At 26.8% G+C, this 19710-nt stretch overlaps 3 protein-coding genes across 4 annotated transcripts; 1 reads left to right on the top strand and 2 right to left on the bottom strand.

The window, feature by feature from the left end:
* Positions 1 to 115: 115 nt before the first annotated feature.
* On the top strand, positions 116 to 1384 carry OCT59_002625 (uncharacterized protein; the record flags this gene model as incomplete). 2 transcript variants are annotated; one of them, XM_066145042.1, is made up of 8 exons in its annotated part: positions 116 to 176; positions 263 to 344; positions 390 to 399; positions 620 to 674; positions 766 to 778; positions 833 to 853; positions 980 to 1053; positions 1147 to 1384. In XM_066145042.1, 8 exons carry the CDS (start codon positions 116 to 118, stop codon positions 1239 to 1241), a joined length of 411 nt encoding a protein of 136 aa, XP_065995798.1. In that variant the 3' UTR covers positions 1242 to 1384. The 2 variants fall into 2 exon arrangements, with proteins under 2 accessions (XP_065995798.1, XP_065995797.1); XM_066145041.1 differs by having other exon boundaries at positions 1137 to 1384.
* Positions 1385 to 1450: 66 nt separating this feature from the next.
* Positions 1451 to 2254, bottom strand: OCT59_002624 (uncharacterized protein; the record flags this gene model as incomplete). Its single annotated transcript, XM_066145040.1, has 3 exons — positions 1451 to 1572; positions 1653 to 1763; positions 2014 to 2254. The coding sequence occupies 3 exons, from the start codon at positions 2252 to 2254 to the stop codon at positions 1451 to 1453; spliced, it is 474 nt and encodes a 157-aa protein (XP_065995796.1).
* Positions 2255 to 2994: 740 nt separating this feature from the next.
* On the bottom strand, positions 2995 to 3710 carry OCT59_002623 (uncharacterized protein; the record flags this gene model as incomplete). The annotated part of the gene is made up of 4 exons (XM_066145039.1): positions 2995 to 3057; positions 3173 to 3342; positions 3469 to 3545; positions 3643 to 3710. The coding sequence occupies 4 exons, from the start codon at positions 3708 to 3710 to the stop codon at positions 2995 to 2997; spliced, it is 378 nt and encodes a 125-aa protein (XP_065995795.1).
* Positions 3711 to 19710: the final 16000 nt, after the last annotated feature.

Below are 19710 nucleotides of genomic sequence, written 5' to 3'. Positions count from 1 at the left end.
ATGGAAGAGGCTGAAACCATGCGTCTTGCGTCTTGGCAGGTATCAGATGACCAATGGTCAAATGCTCGAATATCCAATTGCTGACTTCCAGTTTTCGCGTATATACAAGAATTGAATGCAAAGCCCACCCTTTTTTTCCGAAAAAAAAGCACTTTTTGTTTCTCTTGCACTTTTGGGTAAGATTTCCGTATCTTATAATCAACTATAATTATAGCACCTTTTCATCTAAATCTAACAGATTTGCATTAATTGGAGAATTTAGAAATACCTTACGCGTCTGATGGCTCAAATAATAGAAAATTTTATTGCGTAATTCACAAATTTCTTCATGAATATTGTTTGGGGTATTTTTTTCAACATCAATAAAGAATTGAAAAAGTGTATCACAGTCTGGAACGTGTGAGTATGTTATTTATTACACGTACCAAATGCAAAAGGAGGGCAGTGATTTATACATGGATTATGTTCTGTCGTGCCATTAGAATTTGCGGTTAAATGTGATCATATTCCCTTTTAATGTATCGTTTAACTTCTCCCCTTGATCTAATAATTGATTCTAAAAAGAAAATTAACAGAAATTAATATTTACATAAATATTATCATTTTTTGTCAATTGTAGAAATGGAATTATTACCTGGATATGAAGATTATTAACGTGATTCTGAATGAGCTTGGTAAGTTCGTCAAAGTTTCATAACCATATGTATTGCATATTGAACATAAACCACCAATGTTCTCATGATAAATATATCTATTGCCTTGTAGATATTTATAAAAAGTTGCGTTTCACTCCATTTGGATTTGGATACTTTTCATGAAACTTTTCCCATAGTTCTTGTTTTGCATTTTTGAGGTAAAGGACTGGTTTTTGTGTAATAGCATCTGCTTTATATGAACTCATTATTACATTAACCTTATCAAAAAAAAATTGTTCTAAATATTCTTTTTTTTCCTGCCTTAATTTGCCTTACAATAATAGGCTGTTGTATTTGAGGCGCGGTCAATTAATACGTGCATATTGCCGGGCTCTTGATACTGTGTTTGCAGCAACCTGTAAGATTATATTTTTCAATTAATTCAATGATTTTAACAGCATAATATTTGCAGTATATACTAACTCCTAATTTTGATTTGAGTTCTTGGTAGGTAAATTTTGTGACAATAATCGAAAGAATTCGCCTTTAACCACTATTAGTATTTTCCAATGCATCATGAAATGCTTGCCAAATGTAAGAGATTGATTTTCTGAGTAATGTGGATTTTGCTGGGGAATCCAGATTTATAGAGCATTTGTAATGTTATTATCTTTTTGTGGATAATATGCTTTCATCCAAAATTCAAACTAAATCAAATATATAATAAAAAATTATTTGTCAAATAATAAAATTATTTTTTTTGCATTGTTACTAACCTTAGATTCTTCTTTTTTGAAAGGAGTAATATTGGTGCATCATGCATTTCGAACAAATGCTTTCCAAGCATGCCATTCTCGATCATTAATCTCATGATCAGGTGGACATAAATCTAAAATAGCTTTTCGTAATTCTAAAATATCACTCTCCCGATCAACCACTTATCAAATAAATCACGCCATTTGATTTCATATGAAATCCTTTTTTTCAAATGATATTTATAAAGACTTTCTAATATACCCTCAAAAGTCCAATCTAATCCTGTACAAGAAGGTATTTGTGTTTGTTGAATACAAATTTGTGTATACGAATTTTTTAATCCAAAAAGATTTCCCAGAATAATTTGAAAGCCTATCAATACATATCCAAACTTCGTCAGGGTCAATAGCGCTGAATGTCTTTACCAAATCATCGTTAGTATATATTTGAACTACATATTCATTATCTTCTATCTCTTGAACGAAAGCCGATTTTATACCATTGAAATTGGATTGTAAAATGGACTTATATTCTTCTTCTGCATAATTCCATTCCGGTTTCTTGATTTTTCCATTCCCAACACAATTACGTGACTAATCATATATGGACGAAACGCAATTACCACTAAGTAATTGTTGTATAATATTTGAATTGTCAAACCCCATAACATGCGGACCAGGAAACTTTGCATTTGAACGAAAAACTTTTTCATAGCAAGTATTAATAGCTTCTGTTGGTGAACTGCATACACCCAACTGATTTTCTTTAGAATCACACAAAAATCCAGGAGAGTTTTGATGTTCAGCATCGTTTACAACGGTAATTATAAAGTTACATTTATTTAAAACTGTATGGGATTTCATTCCTAAACGAATCGGAACGAGTAAAGTATGTGTAGAGCTTTTATTTACGAGTCGCGCAAACCACCAATTATGACAAAATGGCCCAAAATTCTACAATTTCACCCGCAGAAATAAGTGTTGTAACATATTCTTTGCTTTTGCCCATACGTTTGACTTTAAAAAAGAAGTTGTGTATATAAAAAACGCGAGATTCTAAAAGTCGTAAAATTATATAGGCGTATTGGCGTCCCAAATTTTATATATGACGATCACTACTTTATACGCGATCCCGAATTAATTTATTATAGACTTCAGATGATTTTAATAATCAAATAGCCAAGATCAGTAAAAGAAAATTCTTTAGAAAGTCAAGGATTTTTTGATATTTTATTCAAGGTAATGAATCTTAAAGAAACAACAAAAGGACACAAAATCCCGAAATAAAAGTTATGGTATCATATCGGCGGTCGGTGGATTTATTTATTTTTTTTTTTTGTACTTCAGTTTACTTATTTAACACGAATAAGCAAAGAACTTGACGTTTACACTTGATACAACAAATGTATAATAACCTATCTATTTTAACTAAAAAATTATCCTAGTAACCTCTTTGATGCTATAAAAATAACAAAATTTATGTATCTAAAATTCTAAATAATGACTACATTACGTTAATTTCCTAATATGTTGAAATTTTTTCTATTACTCCTATCAGTCTTTTATCTCCTACGGTTCTTTTTATCTTCATTGACAGGTTTAACTTATTCTTGCACCGCTTCTTTAATATTTTGTCTTGGCGGAGTTGCTTGATGTCCCAAAACATTCTAATATCGGCCTGAACCGCTTGTTCTCTTTTCATTCTCCTCTCTTTTTCTTTTCGACCTTATAGAAAGTTTTATCTTTAATTCCGTAAAAACTCCGAGAATATGATGCACTTACGAGAATAACATAGAATAAAAAAACACGGAATAAATTTTTTAAAGGGCGATATGCTTCATCTCGTTCAGTTTGTAATCTAATCAACTCGTAAAGACTCGCCTCTTCCTCCGGTAAATGTCTTAACTCTTCTTCTTCCCTTGACTTTACTTCGTTTCTTTCTCTTTTTCTGTCTGTTTAACTTCGTTGATTATATTAACTACCATTTCAGTCGACGAATAGTCCTTTATCAACGATGATTGAACATTAGGAGTTGGCCCATGCAACAAATTTTTTCTATATTTGTTCAACGTCGTTACTTCTTCCTCTTCTGAAACCTTCGGCCTTGTCTTCCTTCGTCATTTCGTCACCCTTGTACTCTTCAGTATGTTCATTGCTAGGTTGTAATGGTTATATTGGTTGAATTCCTTTCTCTAACTCTAAATTTGGATAATACATGTTAGCATTGCGATATTTGGTGGAATGATCCAAACCTTGTCGACACCTTTTCAATCGACCCTGTTATCGCATCTCCGTCTCCAAAATACGCGAATAAAACCATTTCCCCTTCAAATTGTACTATTTTCACGAAAATCCAGTTGTAATGTTTATATCTACTATCTAAGATCGATTCCCATCTTCGATAAATTTTTTTCCTCTACGTGTAATTCTTTATACGCTGACCATTTGTAACGTTCTCGTATATCTTATAACTCCATCGATGCTGGAAACATCTAAAAATGACTTGACCAACTACATTTAAATTATAATACAACTTCGTCTCCATGGTTTATCTTTCTTTCTGCTCCACTTTAAGATTCAAATTCGGCTTTGCCAGATTTATATTTGAATTGCTTTTTGACGCTGATACGTCTTGCTAGTCCAAGACTCTTCAGCCCATATCGGCGGATTTGATTACCCTATAATTAACATGTTGATTTTTAATATTTTTGGGCGTAGTAAGATTGGGGACGAACATTAAAAAAAATTTTTATTTAATTTTACTACACAATAATTTGATAAATACTTCTTTTAAGCCAAAAATATAATAAATATGATTCTGATAATATTGATAATATCCGTTATGGGATCTCACTTTGCGCAATAATTTCTGGAATATTCTTTTTATTGTAAAATTGAAAGTAACAATCAGTTTGAGAGCAAAGTTCCTAAAACGTGTACAATAAAATAAATGTGAATGATGACTTAAAAAATATAAAAAATAGATAATTTTATAAAAATTATTATAAAAAAAAATTTTTTTAAACAATATTCATTGAGTTTTAAAATATTTTTAAAATATTCGTAGCTATTGTGACTATATAAATTTTCTATTTTACATTTTGTTTTATTAAAGCATACTTACTTTCTAATAATACACACTAAAATTACTATACAGGTGAGAAATGAGTTTTTTGTTAGTGAAATGGGGTTTTTTTTGCGTCTACTTTATGTTGAAATAATTTAAGTTTCGCAAATGTAGATTTTTACTCAACTTATTATTTAGTCAAATGATAGTCTATCAGGTGATTTAGGTGATTTATGGTATTACAAACATAATTTTAATTATGAAAATCTTTCAGATTTAGCATTTAACGCAAAGTAACCAAGTCCGCCGATATCGATATGCAAAACCAGAATAATCTTATTATCGTCATTGCATCTTGCTGAAAAGTCATCAAATAAAACATTCATGATTTCTTTGTCAAATATCGATCTCTGTGTCATATTTTTCCCGTTTATTCGATTCTGCGTTGATTAATTTGAAATAATTTCTGATCATTTTCGTTGATTAAATAATGAGTGAAAAATCAGAATAAATATATATTACATTCCATTCTTTTTTTAATTGCATGTACAAAAAAGTGTTTGAAAAAACCAAAAAACCAAGAAGCTGATATCATTATATTTAGCAATGAAGGTTTACTTTTAATAAAAAAAAATATAAAAAAATTGAAAATCTAAAGTTACTTCAAATATTAGTTACTTTTCTTGGGAATAAGGCTATTTGCAATCCATTTAGTAATAGGTTGAAGAATATATTAATACAATTTTTCAATTATGAACCACAACGCGCTGATTTCAAATTTTGCTGACATTTGTGTCAGACATTTGCTATTGGAAAAAATCAACATCCAATAATAAATACTTTAAAGTTTAAACGCGTTTAACTGTTTTTGATGAATATCCAGTTGAAATTTCATAATTATTACGTCATCATACAAGTGCAAAAGAATCAACCAGAAAATCATTGACATTATTTTTAGATCGTTGTCGCCATTAAAACTCATTTGTAAAATCTTTTGAGCTAAAAAATGTAATTACCCTATAAGATTTGAAGATTTAATTAAATTATCAGTTATGCTTCATCTAGAGTTTTTTATAACTTAGGGAAAAGTCCTAATACAGCTGAATTAAAAAAGGAAGTGAAAAGAATTTAAAAGGATTATTATTTACTTTCCTGGTATTAAAGCACGATTTTCTTTTGGTGCCTTGCCATTAAGATACCATTCAAATCACCGACCAGCAATTAATAAACTACAGTATATGATCGTCCAGAATGCATGGATCTTTCATGGGATAATGATCGGGTGTTAATGTGATTGTGAGCAAGGATGTTGACTTTCATTACTACCTTTTATACCTAATTGAGGAATTATCACAGTCTTACAATAATTATATTACAAATAAGTGAGGATCACACACTAGTTCAACCAGTCTTAGAAAGACCGGTCTTTCAGCCAGAACTGGTTTTTTGAGATCATACTTTTATATATTTCACCAAGCTATGATGTACAAATTCATTTCCTTTATTTCCTTTATTCTTTCCTTCATTAATAAATTTAATAAAAGTATTTTCCATTTGCCTTTAATGATTTCAAAAAAATTTATAACGTTGGATGATCATTGACAATGTCACAAAAAATTTTGTTATTTATTACCTTTGTTTTCATTGTAATTTAATGAAATCTCAAATCAAGTTAAAGAATAAAGATACTGGTTCACTTTTTGCAAAATTTAAAACATTATACATTTATTGAAATATTAATAAATATCAAAATAGATGTCGATCATGTACTGTAATTGAAAGGATTTTTATTTCTTGTACTTTTAACTTTTTAACTTTTTAAAACATTAATAAGCGATCGAATGATATTAATATTACAAATACCAAAAAAATGAAAACTTTATCAATACTAGGTAATTTGTTATCATTTTATTCGATGAAAAATTTTATATAATCGATCCCAGTCCGGACCGGTCCTCGAATTCTGGACCGAATACTAAGATCGGTCTGAAGACCGGCCATATGATCGCACTTACAATTTTCTACATCAAATATATCAAATTTCAATTAAATTCTTTATTTAAGTGTTAAAGCATCATTTAAATATTTTTCCAATATTTCATCATCATGCATATTCAAGAACAAGCAATAATTTATTTCATCTAAATTATATAAATATAATATGTAAATACTTGAATAAATTATTATACGAAATATATATAATTACCCTATATTTATCTTAATGAAAATTAACTCTTTTCATAAAATAATTTAAATAAATAATTTAAATAAATAAATCTCGTCAAAGATTTCTTAAAAAAATATTAATTGCATTTCCAGTACGTAGCATGAAACGAAGCGAGCCAATCACAGCAAATTTTGATAGCGATATTCTTGAGTTACATGACAGCATATTCCAAAATTGGATTCAAGCTAATGAAGGGCTGAGGAGGCCTTGCATTGCATAAAATTTTGTTGTTCAAGTGAAAAAATAATAAGGCAATCGCAATTGGAAAGATTTTCGAGGAGCAGAATTCCTTTTTCTAAGATTTTACGGCTATTTTTCTTTAGTGTAGCTGATTTTCTTTGCGCCTTTTGTAAAAAGAATTATAAAAAAAAAAATTAATAAACAATTTGTTTACGTAACTGGATAAACCCAATTTTTTGTTTCGCAGCAAACTAATTTAAAAAAAAAATATGAAATATCACAAATTTATATGTTTATTATAAAAATAAAAATAAAAAATGATGTAGTAATAAAAGAATAACGAAAGAAAAAAAAAATTGTTATTGTTTCACATTGACGTATTTGGTAACTTAAACAAAATGAATCTAACGTTTATTGGGATGATCGGTAGATACTGTGATTGGCGTCAAAAAAAAAAAAAAAAAAAATATCTTTTTCTTTAACGTTTTTTGGTAACTTTAAATAAAAATAATCTAACGTTAATTGGGATGATCGGTCAATAAAAGATTTATGCGTTTATGTAGTGTATCAACATTCATTACGTCATATTTTCTTTGTTAACCAAATTTAGTTTTATTGTACTATTTTTTACGACCACTTTAAATCGAGGAGTTTTTTTTTGGTCCAAAAAATTTCAATTTTCAATGGAATTGGACTTTGCAGATTGTGGAGATTTGACTATCGGGAAAGAAATTATTGAGGGAAATGTTATAAATTGGACTAGCGGGAATGAAGCAGTTGATTATTACATTCAAGAAAAGCAATCAGGATACAATGGGCATGGCGCAGTATTTGGATGGATACCCTATAGTGAGCTTATTGACATTAAAGAAATAGAAGATAATCGTTTAACTACAGCAATATTGAAGAATGGTTCATTATATTATAGTAAAGATGAAAAGAAATGGATAAGAGAATCACATGAAAATGTTGTGTTAAGATTTTTATGTGGCCTACATGAATCTGGCAGTACACACTATTTTAGAAGAAAGGTATTAAAATTTCAATTATTGATTAATTTAGTTGAGCATTAATGTAGTTTTAATTATTTTGTATTTTTGTAGGTTTATACAAGTTTAACATATAATTGTTATGGAATATCTCAAAATCCAGATACAAAAGATTATATTTTAGTTTATAATATTAATTATTATGATCATTGTGAAAAATGTAATAATTACACTAGTGATAAATTTAGATGGTGCGAACAATGTGGAGTAAATTTTTTAAAAGCTAATTTTATAAATTGGACCAGTGGAAATGAAATAATTGATAATTACATTCAAGAAAAGCAATTAAAATACAATGGAGGTAGAATATTTGAATGGATACCATATAGTGAATTTATTTATATTGAAGAAAGAGGAGATAATTGTTTGACTACAGCAATATGGAAGGATGGTCCATCAAGTTATGACAAATACTTTAAAAAGAAATTGGCTAAAAGTTCATATGAAAAAGTTGTATTAAGATTTTTATTTGATTTAGAGAATATTACTGACGAATTTTCAAATAAGGTATGTAATTTTTCTATAAATTTAGTTTAAATATTAATATAATACTAATTTTTTGCATTTTAATAGGTTAAACCATATTTATTAAACCGTATTGCAAATAATCATGGAATATCTCAAAATCCAGATACAAATGTTTATATTTTGGTTTTCATTGATGATTATTTAGAATATTATTGTGAAAAATGTGGTAATAAATATGAAGGAAATGAAGAGTGGTGTAAAAAATGCCAAATGGATCAATTAAAAAGTAATTTTGCAAACTGGACAAGCGGAAATGAAAAAATTGATGAATTCATCCAAAAAATGCAATCAGAAATTAATAAATATGATGATGTGATATTTGAGTGGATACCATATAATGAGTTTATTGAAATTAAAGAAATAGAGGATAATTATTTGACTTTTGCAATATGGAAGAAAGGTCAATTATCATATAATACGTATGAAAAGAAATGGATAAGAAAATCATGTGAAAAAAAAGTTTATTTAAAGTATTTACATAATTCACAAGATAATATTACTGACACACTTTTAAATATGGTATTAGAATTTTCCTATGAATTTAGGTTAAATATTAATATTCATTAATATTGACTTTTTTTTGCAAATTGGTAGGCTGATAAACTTAACTTTGGAATATCTCAAAATCCGGATACGAAAGTTTATATTTTGGTTTGTGATAGTGATTGTTATTGTGAAAAATGTGGTAATAAATACGAAGATAGTGATAATAAATGGTGCAAACAATGTCAAATAAATCAATTAAAAAGTAATTTTGCAAACTGGACAAGTGGAAATGAGAAAATTGATGATTTCATTCAAAAAATGCAGTTAAAAATTTGTAAACAACATGATGTGATATTTGAATGGATATCATATAAAGAGTTAATTGGAATTAATGAGATAAATAAAGATGATGGATTTACTGCAGCGATATGGAAGAAAGGTCAATTATCATATAGTATATATGGAAAGAAATTGGTAAGAAGATCAAAAGAAGTTGTATTAAGATTTTTATATGATTTACAGAATATTAACGAAGAATTTTTGAATAAGGTATTTTAATTTTCTATAAATTTAGTTTAAGTATTAATGTAGTATTAAATTTTTTTATATTTTGATAGGTTGAATCCTATTTGGCAAATAAACTAGTCTTTGGAATATCACAAAATCCAGATACAAAAGTTTATATTTTGGTCTTTAATTTTTTTACTGATTGCTGTATAAAATGTGGTAATAAATATGGTAATTGGTGTAAACAATGTCAAATAAATCAATTAAAGAGTAATTTTGCAAACTGGGCTAGTGGAAATGAAAAAATTGATGAATTTATTCAGAAAAGCCAATTAAAAATTGGTGATCATAATGATACAGTATTTGAATGGATACCATACAATGAACTTGTTGATATTGAACAAATAGCAGATAATTGTTTAACTGCAGCAATATGGAAGAATGGTCCATTATGTTACAGTAATTCATACAGGAAATATAGAAGGAAATTAAATGAAAAGGTTTTATTAAAGTATTTAAATAATAATACATTTTTAAATGAGGTATGAAATATTTCTAAAATGTAATTTATTTATGTATTAATTATATCAATATAATTAATATCTTTATATATTTTAACAGATTACATATTTAGTTAAGGAAAGTTATGGAGTAACTCTAAATCCAAATACAAATGATTTTATTTTGGTTCTCCAATCTAAATATTATTGTGAAAACTGTAGAAAAAAATACAATAATAAATTTGAAATAGATAATAAAAGCTGTGTATCATGTCAAACAAATCATGAAAATAAAAAAATTAATGACTTAATTCAAGAAATAAAATTAAGTATTGATCATAGTTCTAGTAAATCTAATCTAATATTTGAGTGGATACCATATGATCAGTTTGATAATATTAAGGAAATAGGTAAAGGTGGATTCTCTACAGTATATTCAGCAATATGGAAAAATGGTTTATTATTACATGAATATTCAAGTTGGAAAAGAAAACCAAATACAAAAGTTGCTTTAAAACGCTTACATAATTCACAAAATTTTCTTGATGAATTTATAAATGAGGTATGATTTCCTTATCATTTAAGCATTTGTTTTTAACTAATTAGTTTATACATTTTTAATATTATATTATTTATAGGTTAAAGCATATCCGAGACAAAAAATAAATAATATTCTTAAAATATATGGAATATCCCGATATCCAACTACTAAGGAGTATATTATGGTACTTGAATATGCAGAAGGTGGAAATTTCAATAATTATTTTAATAAAAATTATGAAAATTTTAATTGGTTTAACGGATTAAAAATATTAACTAATATTATCGAAGGTCTTAGTAAAATTCATCAAAAACAAATGGTTCATCGTGATTTTCATATAGGAAATATATTGTTTATTGATAATAATTATAATGCATGTATTTCTGACCTGGGATTATCTAAAAAAATTGATGATATTAATGAAACAAGTATTTATGGAGTTATGCCTTATGTGGCTCCTGAAGTATTAAGAGGAAAACCTTATACTCGAGCAGCAGATATATATAGCTTTGGTATGATCATGTATGTTATAGCAACTGGAAGACAACCTTATACTGATTGTGCACATGATGAAGTTTTAGCATTTAGTATATGTGATGGGATTAGACCTGAAATAAATGAAAAAATTGCACCAAAATGTTATATTGACTTAATGAAAAGGTGTTGGGATTCAAGTCCAACCAATAGACCAAATTCTATTGAAATAAAAGAAATTATTGAATTATTTTGTAATTCATTAGATCAAAAATTTAAGAAAAAGGAACAGCAACACTATAAAATTGAAGAGCAATTTAAGGAAACACAAGATAATAGAAAAGAAAATCTTTCATCAATTAAAATCAACCAATTACCCACTCATAAGCAAGCCATTTATACGTCTCGATTACTTAATCCTTTTACAAAAAGTCTTTCAAAATATGATAATATTGATAACAATACAGTAGAAATTATTGATTTTACAAAGTAAGTGACATTTTTTATTTTATATTTTATATTTATTTACTTACTTCAACTTATTCTTGTTATTTCACATTCTAGCTTGTGATTATTTTTTATGGCTTAAGAGTTTAAGATAAAGGAATGTATTAATTTCATATAAATAAATAATAGAAATATTCAATTAAACTTCTGCCAAATCTTAAAAATACTCCCTAGGTTTAAGGAAGTCTATTTATACTTTATTTTTTATAAAATACTTTTATCTTTATATTTATTACTAGCTTTTTGTTTAACACTGATTATAAGTAATATGTAGAATCTTACTTTATTTAATAAAAATCAGTTTGTAATTAAACAAAATTTAATGTACAATTAATAAACTTCGTCATACATTAAAACTTCATAAAATTAGGAGATTGAGGCGTCTTCATTGCATTGACAAGATATGATGCACTAATTTTTTTCTTCATTTTGTTAATAAAAAACTAATATAAATTTTTTACTTAGAAGAATCAAATGCTAATATATTTGATAATACAAAAATAAATAAGGGATTTTTTATGCTAAAGAAAGTTAGAAATAATATTAGAATTTCTTATTTTCATTTATTACACTTTTTAATAAATTTTTTTAATTTAAGTTGTGTCCTTTAATATGAATTTAAAAATACTTGATGATCCTTTAACCTGAAAAATAATTTTACAAGCCCTTGGAAAATGTTAAAGAGAACATTTATAACAATTTAATGAAATTAGTAAGTATAGAAGAATTATACGAAGCGATCAAAAACACGAAAAATAACAAGGCACCAGGTATTAGCGGTATCCCATATGACTTTTGGAAATAAAGCAAAGAGTTGTCAAAAGGTTTACTCTAAGGAATTATAAACAATTGTATAGAAAAAGGAGTGTTCCCAATTAAAAAACGTGTAGATTGGAATCAGGATTTAAAATCAACTCGCCCGATTACATTGATTGAAACAGCAAGAAAATTGATGATAAAAGTGCTCACAAATAGATTAAGTATAATTTTAACAAAAGAAAAAATAATCACAGGGACCAATTATGCAGCTTTAAGAAATGAGAACACATTCGAACCATTAAAAATAATACAAGGAATAATAGAAGATGCGAACAAATATGATAAAGAAGTATGGATTTTATTAATGGATATTTCAAAGGCATATGATTCAGTTAGTACCACTATGTTAGAAAAATGTTTAAGTTATATCTTTATCGATATAGTAATGGACGTGAGTCTTAACCGATTTAATAGGGTAATAGTAAATAATTCAACAACCGATGAATACTTTGTACAAGATGGAATTGACCAATGCAAGGGGAAATATAGCCGCCGATACTGTGGAGAATTTTTTATGATACTCTGTTGACAAGGTTGAAAGAGATCAAAGAAGAAGTAGGATATAAAGTAGAAGCTACAAAAATAATAGATATAGTGAAAGGGACGAGTGAAAAAAGATCAATCACTTTCAATGTGACAGCGTTCATGGATGATACGACTTTAATAGGGAAGAATAGAGAAAACGTGGACAGAATGGTAAAGATTTGTCACGAATTCTTTAAAATTAATGACATCAAAGCTAACGTGAATAAATACGATCAATCAAAATAAATAAGAAAAAGATCAATTGGAAATAGAAGGAATGAAGGTAAATAAAGTTAATGATAAAGAAGGTAATAGGTATTTAGGGATATATTTTAGGAAAGATAATAGAAGAAAGACATACAAGAAAAAGATAAAAGATATCGTAGACAAAGCATGTAATATATTCACGTGGAAAAAATTGAATGATAAACAAATAATAACTTGGAATATGGTAATTATACCAAGGATCGAATACCAATTGCAAGCGATAGTGTTGACAAAAAATGAGTGTATACAGTTAATGACCAGAATAAATTGCTTAGTTAAGAACAGTGCTCAGATATCAAGATCATCTCCCAATTTTATATTATACGAAAAAGGTCTATATGGCCTCAAACATGACTTACAGATAGAAATGTTGTGCAAGAACATTATATATCAAGCAAATGGGAACGAAAAACTAAGTTTACTATTTGAATCAAGATGATACAGCTTCAAGAAAGATCATGGATGGCAAGTTGTATGGGGATAATGAGGTTAACATAGTAAAAGGGAAAAATTATTATATTGCTGACGCTATCGAAGTATTAAGATCAGAGGATATAAGAATATGTAATCATGAAAATAATGGATAGAAATACTGGGCACAGAATTAATGGAGGTAATATAGGAATAATAAGTCTGTTTAAGTCTGTTTCCAGAAAAAGATATAATCAAGAGTGTAAATTTGAGAAGTAAGGAAATATTATTTTTGGAGCTGTTAGAAGTGGATCAAACGAATTATGAAGTGGAAACATATTTGTGCAGAAAATGGTACTAATTTTAAAGGAAAAATACCAGAATGGTTTAAAATCATAGAAAAAGAAGTGACAATCGAAGGATGTAAGGGCATCAAACAAGAATATTTAAATAAAAATTTACAAATAGATAATATTAGCTTTAGAGCATTCAATGAAGACGAAAGAACTTCAATTATAACGTGGAATGAAAATGATGTAAAGTATTCGGCGAATATAAAAAGAAAGAATTGGTTACCATTTGATAGTGAAAGACAATAATTTGAACAAGGATGAGTCGCCCGTGCTAGTTAAGTGCGAAAGGGGTGAGAAGAATATTAGTAATATAAAGAGAACAATAAAGGAAAATAATGACAAAAAAAGAATGCTTAATATATCTGAATAATAGTGAAAGTAGAATCATAAAAAAAATGACGGTAAGACAAGATGTAAAACCGTACGAAACTTTAGGAAATATATGGAAAAAAAATGATGTCTTGGTTACATGTACTCAACATGAAAAAAGAGACGTAGAATATGATTTAAGAATCGATATGATTGAAAAAATAGTCGAGGCTAATTGATATATTAAAAAATAGTTTAATTGATAACGAAAATTTAAATAACTTGAAGAAAAAGATGTTTATTATAATAGATTGCATGAAGTTAAAAAGTTCAATGAAAGATAAAGGGAAAATAGAGTTGTTATATTTATTAATAAGATAAAACATGGACGATGACAAGAACGAAATAAAAATAAGTATAAGGTTCCGAGCGGAAAACGAAAACGAATTTAGAGTAACATTAAAGTGTATAATCATGGTGTTGTTATTGATAGATAGTAATAGCGAAATATATATGGGAGTAAATGATAAAAGTCTGGCAATGATACAGGAGTTTTTGGAAATTTCTTCCCACCAAAAGTCTGAAAGAAATTAGATGATGAGTATTATATAGAATTATGTTTATTGAATATTGGTTAAACACGATGAACAATCATATTGGCATATGTAGTAACAGTGAGCTAAGATACTTAGACAAGACTAGAAAGGAGTCAAGAAAGTTTAATTTAGAAAGAAAAAACATAACGATGAACAGTTACGAGGTATCTTTGGCAGTTGAAGCGTTAATAGTAAATAATTTTAATTTATATTGGAAGAATAATTTAATCGTAGGAAATCTTAGAGGTTGGGCAAAAAAGCGTACAGAAGCGATATGGAAGAACGAGATTTTTAACTGCGCCAAAATAGAAGACCTATTTTATTATAATTTCAAGAATGAATTTGATTGGGTCAAATCTCTAGATTTCATTAATAATAATTATTATTATAGCAAATTTCAATGCAATGACGCTGATACGAAAGAAAGATCATACAAGATCAAAATTTTGCTCAAAGATTTACCTATATATAGTTTATTACAGTCTAACCTCGATATACCGATATTCGATATACCGATATATTATTAAAAACTTGATATACCGATAAAATTTATTTTCCTATATACAGTATATATATATCCCACTATATGTGAGGATATATAAATATCGGTATAACTTCGATATAACGATATTTCCATATATGTCCTGATATATCGTTATATAAAGGTTTGACCGTATATGAAATAGGGGTGAATGTATTGACAGTAATATATGCCCTAGGTGCGAAAAAGATATCGATGCTTGGGAGCACGTGTGGACCTGTGAATGTAACGAATTCACGAATCACAATAAGAGAAATTAATGTGCATTCAATTTTCGAATACGAAGAAAAATTACAAGAAAAAGGGGATCTCGACGAGATAGAAATTTTACATATACCATTTATTCAATTATACGAAAATTCACAGGTGCTATTGGGATTTACGAGAGAATGGGAAATGTTAAGGGGAATATACAATAACGCTTTTAATGATATATTGAAAAGTAAAGAAACAAAGATGATGATTTTTGATTTGTAGTTATATTGTTACTATGACCAGCTGAAAATTAAAATTTGGAAGAAAAGATGCGAAGAAGTAGCTGAAATGGAACAAAAGAAAGGGATTAGTACTTAGTAGAATAGATAAAAGAAAACGTAAAATGTTGATGGAAGGTGATGAAAAGGAGGTTGATGTAGGAAATTTAGTGACGAAAGACAAAGCAATACAAAATACCATAGATAATAGGTCGGTTAAGAAATCATGGTACAATTGGTACATGGTAAATAGAGTTTTGTAGTTTTGTAAGATAATATGATGCCATAGCAGCGAAAGTATACATAGTTATTAATGATCAATGCTTAGAGCTGGTTAATTATTTTTAGTATAGTTTTATTCTAACACTTATAGATAGTTAATGTTTAGTTATAGAGAATTTATTGATTAATTTAATAATTTTCTAGGTATTTTAATAATTATGTAATCTTTGATTCTTAATAAATAATAAATACGTTACTAAATTTTTTTAAAAAAAAATTTTATTTAATAAATGATCGACAAATTTTTACCCAAAATTTAAAGTAATTTGACTTAAGAAGAAAAGAAAAAGTTCTAATAAAAAATCAGTCAAGATAAAAAAAATGAGGAAAAAATAAAAATCTATATATAAACATGATGAAGGAAATTGGAAGAAGCAAAAAATGATTCAATAATCCATTTTGTTGGTAGAAGTGAAAGTTGGAGTCGTTAGAAAATTCCTTTCTTTTTTAGTTTTTACCGTTACAGCTAAAATTCTGGTTGTTCTTTTGGTAAATTTAGCGTAACTGGTTTTTTTTTTAGTAGAAATTAAATTTTTAGAAAATTTTTAACGACTTTAATTGATCGGTATTCCTATTTTTTTTTAGGAAATGATAAATGAACTATTTATCATCAAGTGTCTGTTTCCTTTTTTGAGAATAAACTTTTATAAGAATTGCGAAATTGTTAATTTCAGGTACCTTAATATTCCAATATAATATTTCATGTATTTTTTTATGTATAAAACTTAAAAATTTTATGCGATCGTTTGATTTGACGTTTTAAATAAAAATAATCTAACGTTAATTGGAAATGATCGATGAAGTGATACTATGATACTGTGATAGAAAATATTTATGTAATAAAAGATCATGCGTTTATGTAGCACAACATTATGCAAAAAAAAATCATTCTATACTTTTTTTGTTAATCAAATTCCGCCATATTTTTTTTGTTAACCAAATTTAGTTTTATTATACTATTTTTTTACGCCCATTTAAATCGAGTTGACTTTTTCGTTCAAAAATTTTAATATTCAATGGAATCTCTTACAAAATATTGTATAGATTTTACCAGTGGGAAGGAAATTATTAAAAATAATTTTACAAATTGGACAAGTGGAAATGAAATAATTGATAATTTCATTCAAGAAAAGCAATTAAAATACGATGGAGATGATAACGTATTTGAATGGATACCATATAGTGAGCTTATTGATATTGAAGACATAGGGGCTAATTGTTTGGCTACAGCAATATTGAAGAATGGTTCATTATATTATATTGAAGATGAAAAGGGATGGATAAGAAGACCATGTGAACAAGTTTGTTTAAGATATTTATATAATTCACAAGATATTACTGACGTTATAAATAAGGTATTTAGATTTTCTATGAATTTAAGTTAATTATTTACACGATATTAATTTTTTCGTATTTTGATAGATTGAATCATATTCATTACGTAAAACAAAATATTTAATGGAATGTTGTTATGGAATAACTCAAAATCCAGATACAAGGGATTATATTTTGGTTTTTAATGTATATTATCCCTATTCACTTTGTGAAAAATGTGGTAATAAATACGAAGATAAAAACCATGAATGGTGTAAATGTCAAATAAAACATATAGAAAATAATTTTACAAACTGGACAAGTGGAAATAAAATAATAGATAATTTTATTAAAGAAAAGCAATTAAAATTCAATGGACTTGGTGCAGTATTTGAATGGGTTCCATATAATGAGCTAGTTTTTATTAATGAAGTAGAAAAAAGTGTTATTGTTACAGCAATACGGAAAGACGGTCAATTATATTATGACATTAATAAAAATGATTGGACAAGAAAATTAAATGAAAAAGTTGTATTAAGATTTTTATATGACTTACAGAATATTAATGAATATGAATTTTTAAATAAGGTATTTAAATTTTCTATTTTCTATAAATTTAGTTTTAATATTAACATAATTTTAAACTTTTTGTATTTTGATAGGTCGAATCATATTTATTATTAGAAAATGAAGATGAAAATGAAAACTCTTTAAATTATGGAATATCTCAAAATCCAAATACAAATGTTTATATTTTGGTTTTCAGTGAGAAATTTGTTGAATATTATTGTGAAAATTGTGGTAATAAATATGTTAACAAATACTGTAGGATATGTAACCAATGTCATTTTAAAAATAATTTTACAAACTGGTCTAGTGGAAATAAAATAATTGATAATTTCATTCAAGAAAAGCAATTAAAATACAATGGACGTGAAAGTGTGTTTGAATGGATACCATTTAATGAGCTTATTATTATTAAGGAAATAGAAGATAGTTGTTCTACTACAGCAATATTGAAGAATGGTTCATTATATTATAATGAACGTGAATATAGATGGGTAAGAAACCCATGTGAAAAAGTTTGTTTAAAATATCTACACAATTCACATAATATTACCGACGAATTTATAACTGAGGTATTAGAATTTTATACAAATTTATTTAGATTGACAAAATTAATATATTAATTATTTTTGTATTTTGGTAGATTAAACCTTACACGGATAATTGCTATGGATTTTCTCAAAATCCGGATACAAAGGAACATATTTTGGTTTTTAGTTATAAACACTTTGATAATTACTGTATAAAATGTGGTAATCAATATGTAGGTTATGGATGGTGTAAACAATGTCAAATAAATCAATTAAAAAACAATTTTACAAACTGGACTAGTGGAAATGAAAAAATTGATGAATTTATTCAGAAAAGCCAATTAAAAATTAATGATAATAGAGGTACAGTATTTGAATGGATACCATACAATAAGTTTATCAACATTAATGAAACAGGAAAAAGTGGCCTTGTTATAGCAATATGGAAAGATGGACCATTATTTTACAATTTATTAAACAGAAAATATAAAAGGAAATTAAATAAAAAAGTTTTTTTAAAATATTCGTATAATTTACAAGATATTAATGTATTTTTGAATGAGGTATGAAATTTTCTAAAAATTTATTTTAATTATTAATCTTTATTAATATAGTATTTTGTTATATCTTAACAGACTGTATATTTAATTAATGAGAGTTATGGAATATCTCAAAATCCAAATACAAATGATTTTATTTTAGTTCTTCAACCTAAATATTATTGTGAAAACTGTGGAAAAAAATACAACAATGAATTTGAAATAGATAATAAAAGCTGTATTTCATGTCAAACAAATCATGAAAATCAAAAAATTAATGATTTAATTCAAGAAATGAGATTAAATATTGATCATAATATTAGTAAATCTGATGTAATAGTTGAATGGATACCATATGATCAGTTCAGTAACATTGAAGAAATAGGTAAAGGTGGTTTCTCTACAGTATATTCAGCAATATGGAAAGATGGTTTATTGTATTATAATGGTAATTATTGGAGAAGAGACCCAAATACAAGAGTTGCTCTAAAATGTTTACATAATTCACAAAATTCTCAAGATGAGTTTATAAATAAGGTACAAATTTCCTTATAATTTAAGTATTTGTTTTTAACTAATTAGTTTATACATTTTAATATTATATTATTTTATAGATTAAAGTATATCCAAATCAAATATTGAATTACTATATTATTAAATTATATGGGATATCTCAAGATTCAAATACAAAGGATTATATCATGGTATTTGAATATGCAGATAGTGGA

Source organism: Rhizophagus irregularis, chromosome 11 (assembly GCF_026210795.1).
Source record: "Rhizophagus irregularis chromosome 11, complete sequence".
In the NCBI taxonomy this organism is placed as follows: Eukaryota; Fungi; Glomeromycota; class Glomeromycetes; order Glomerales; family Glomeraceae; genus Rhizophagus; species Rhizophagus irregularis.
This window is presented reverse-complemented; position numbering and strand designations above follow the sequence as displayed.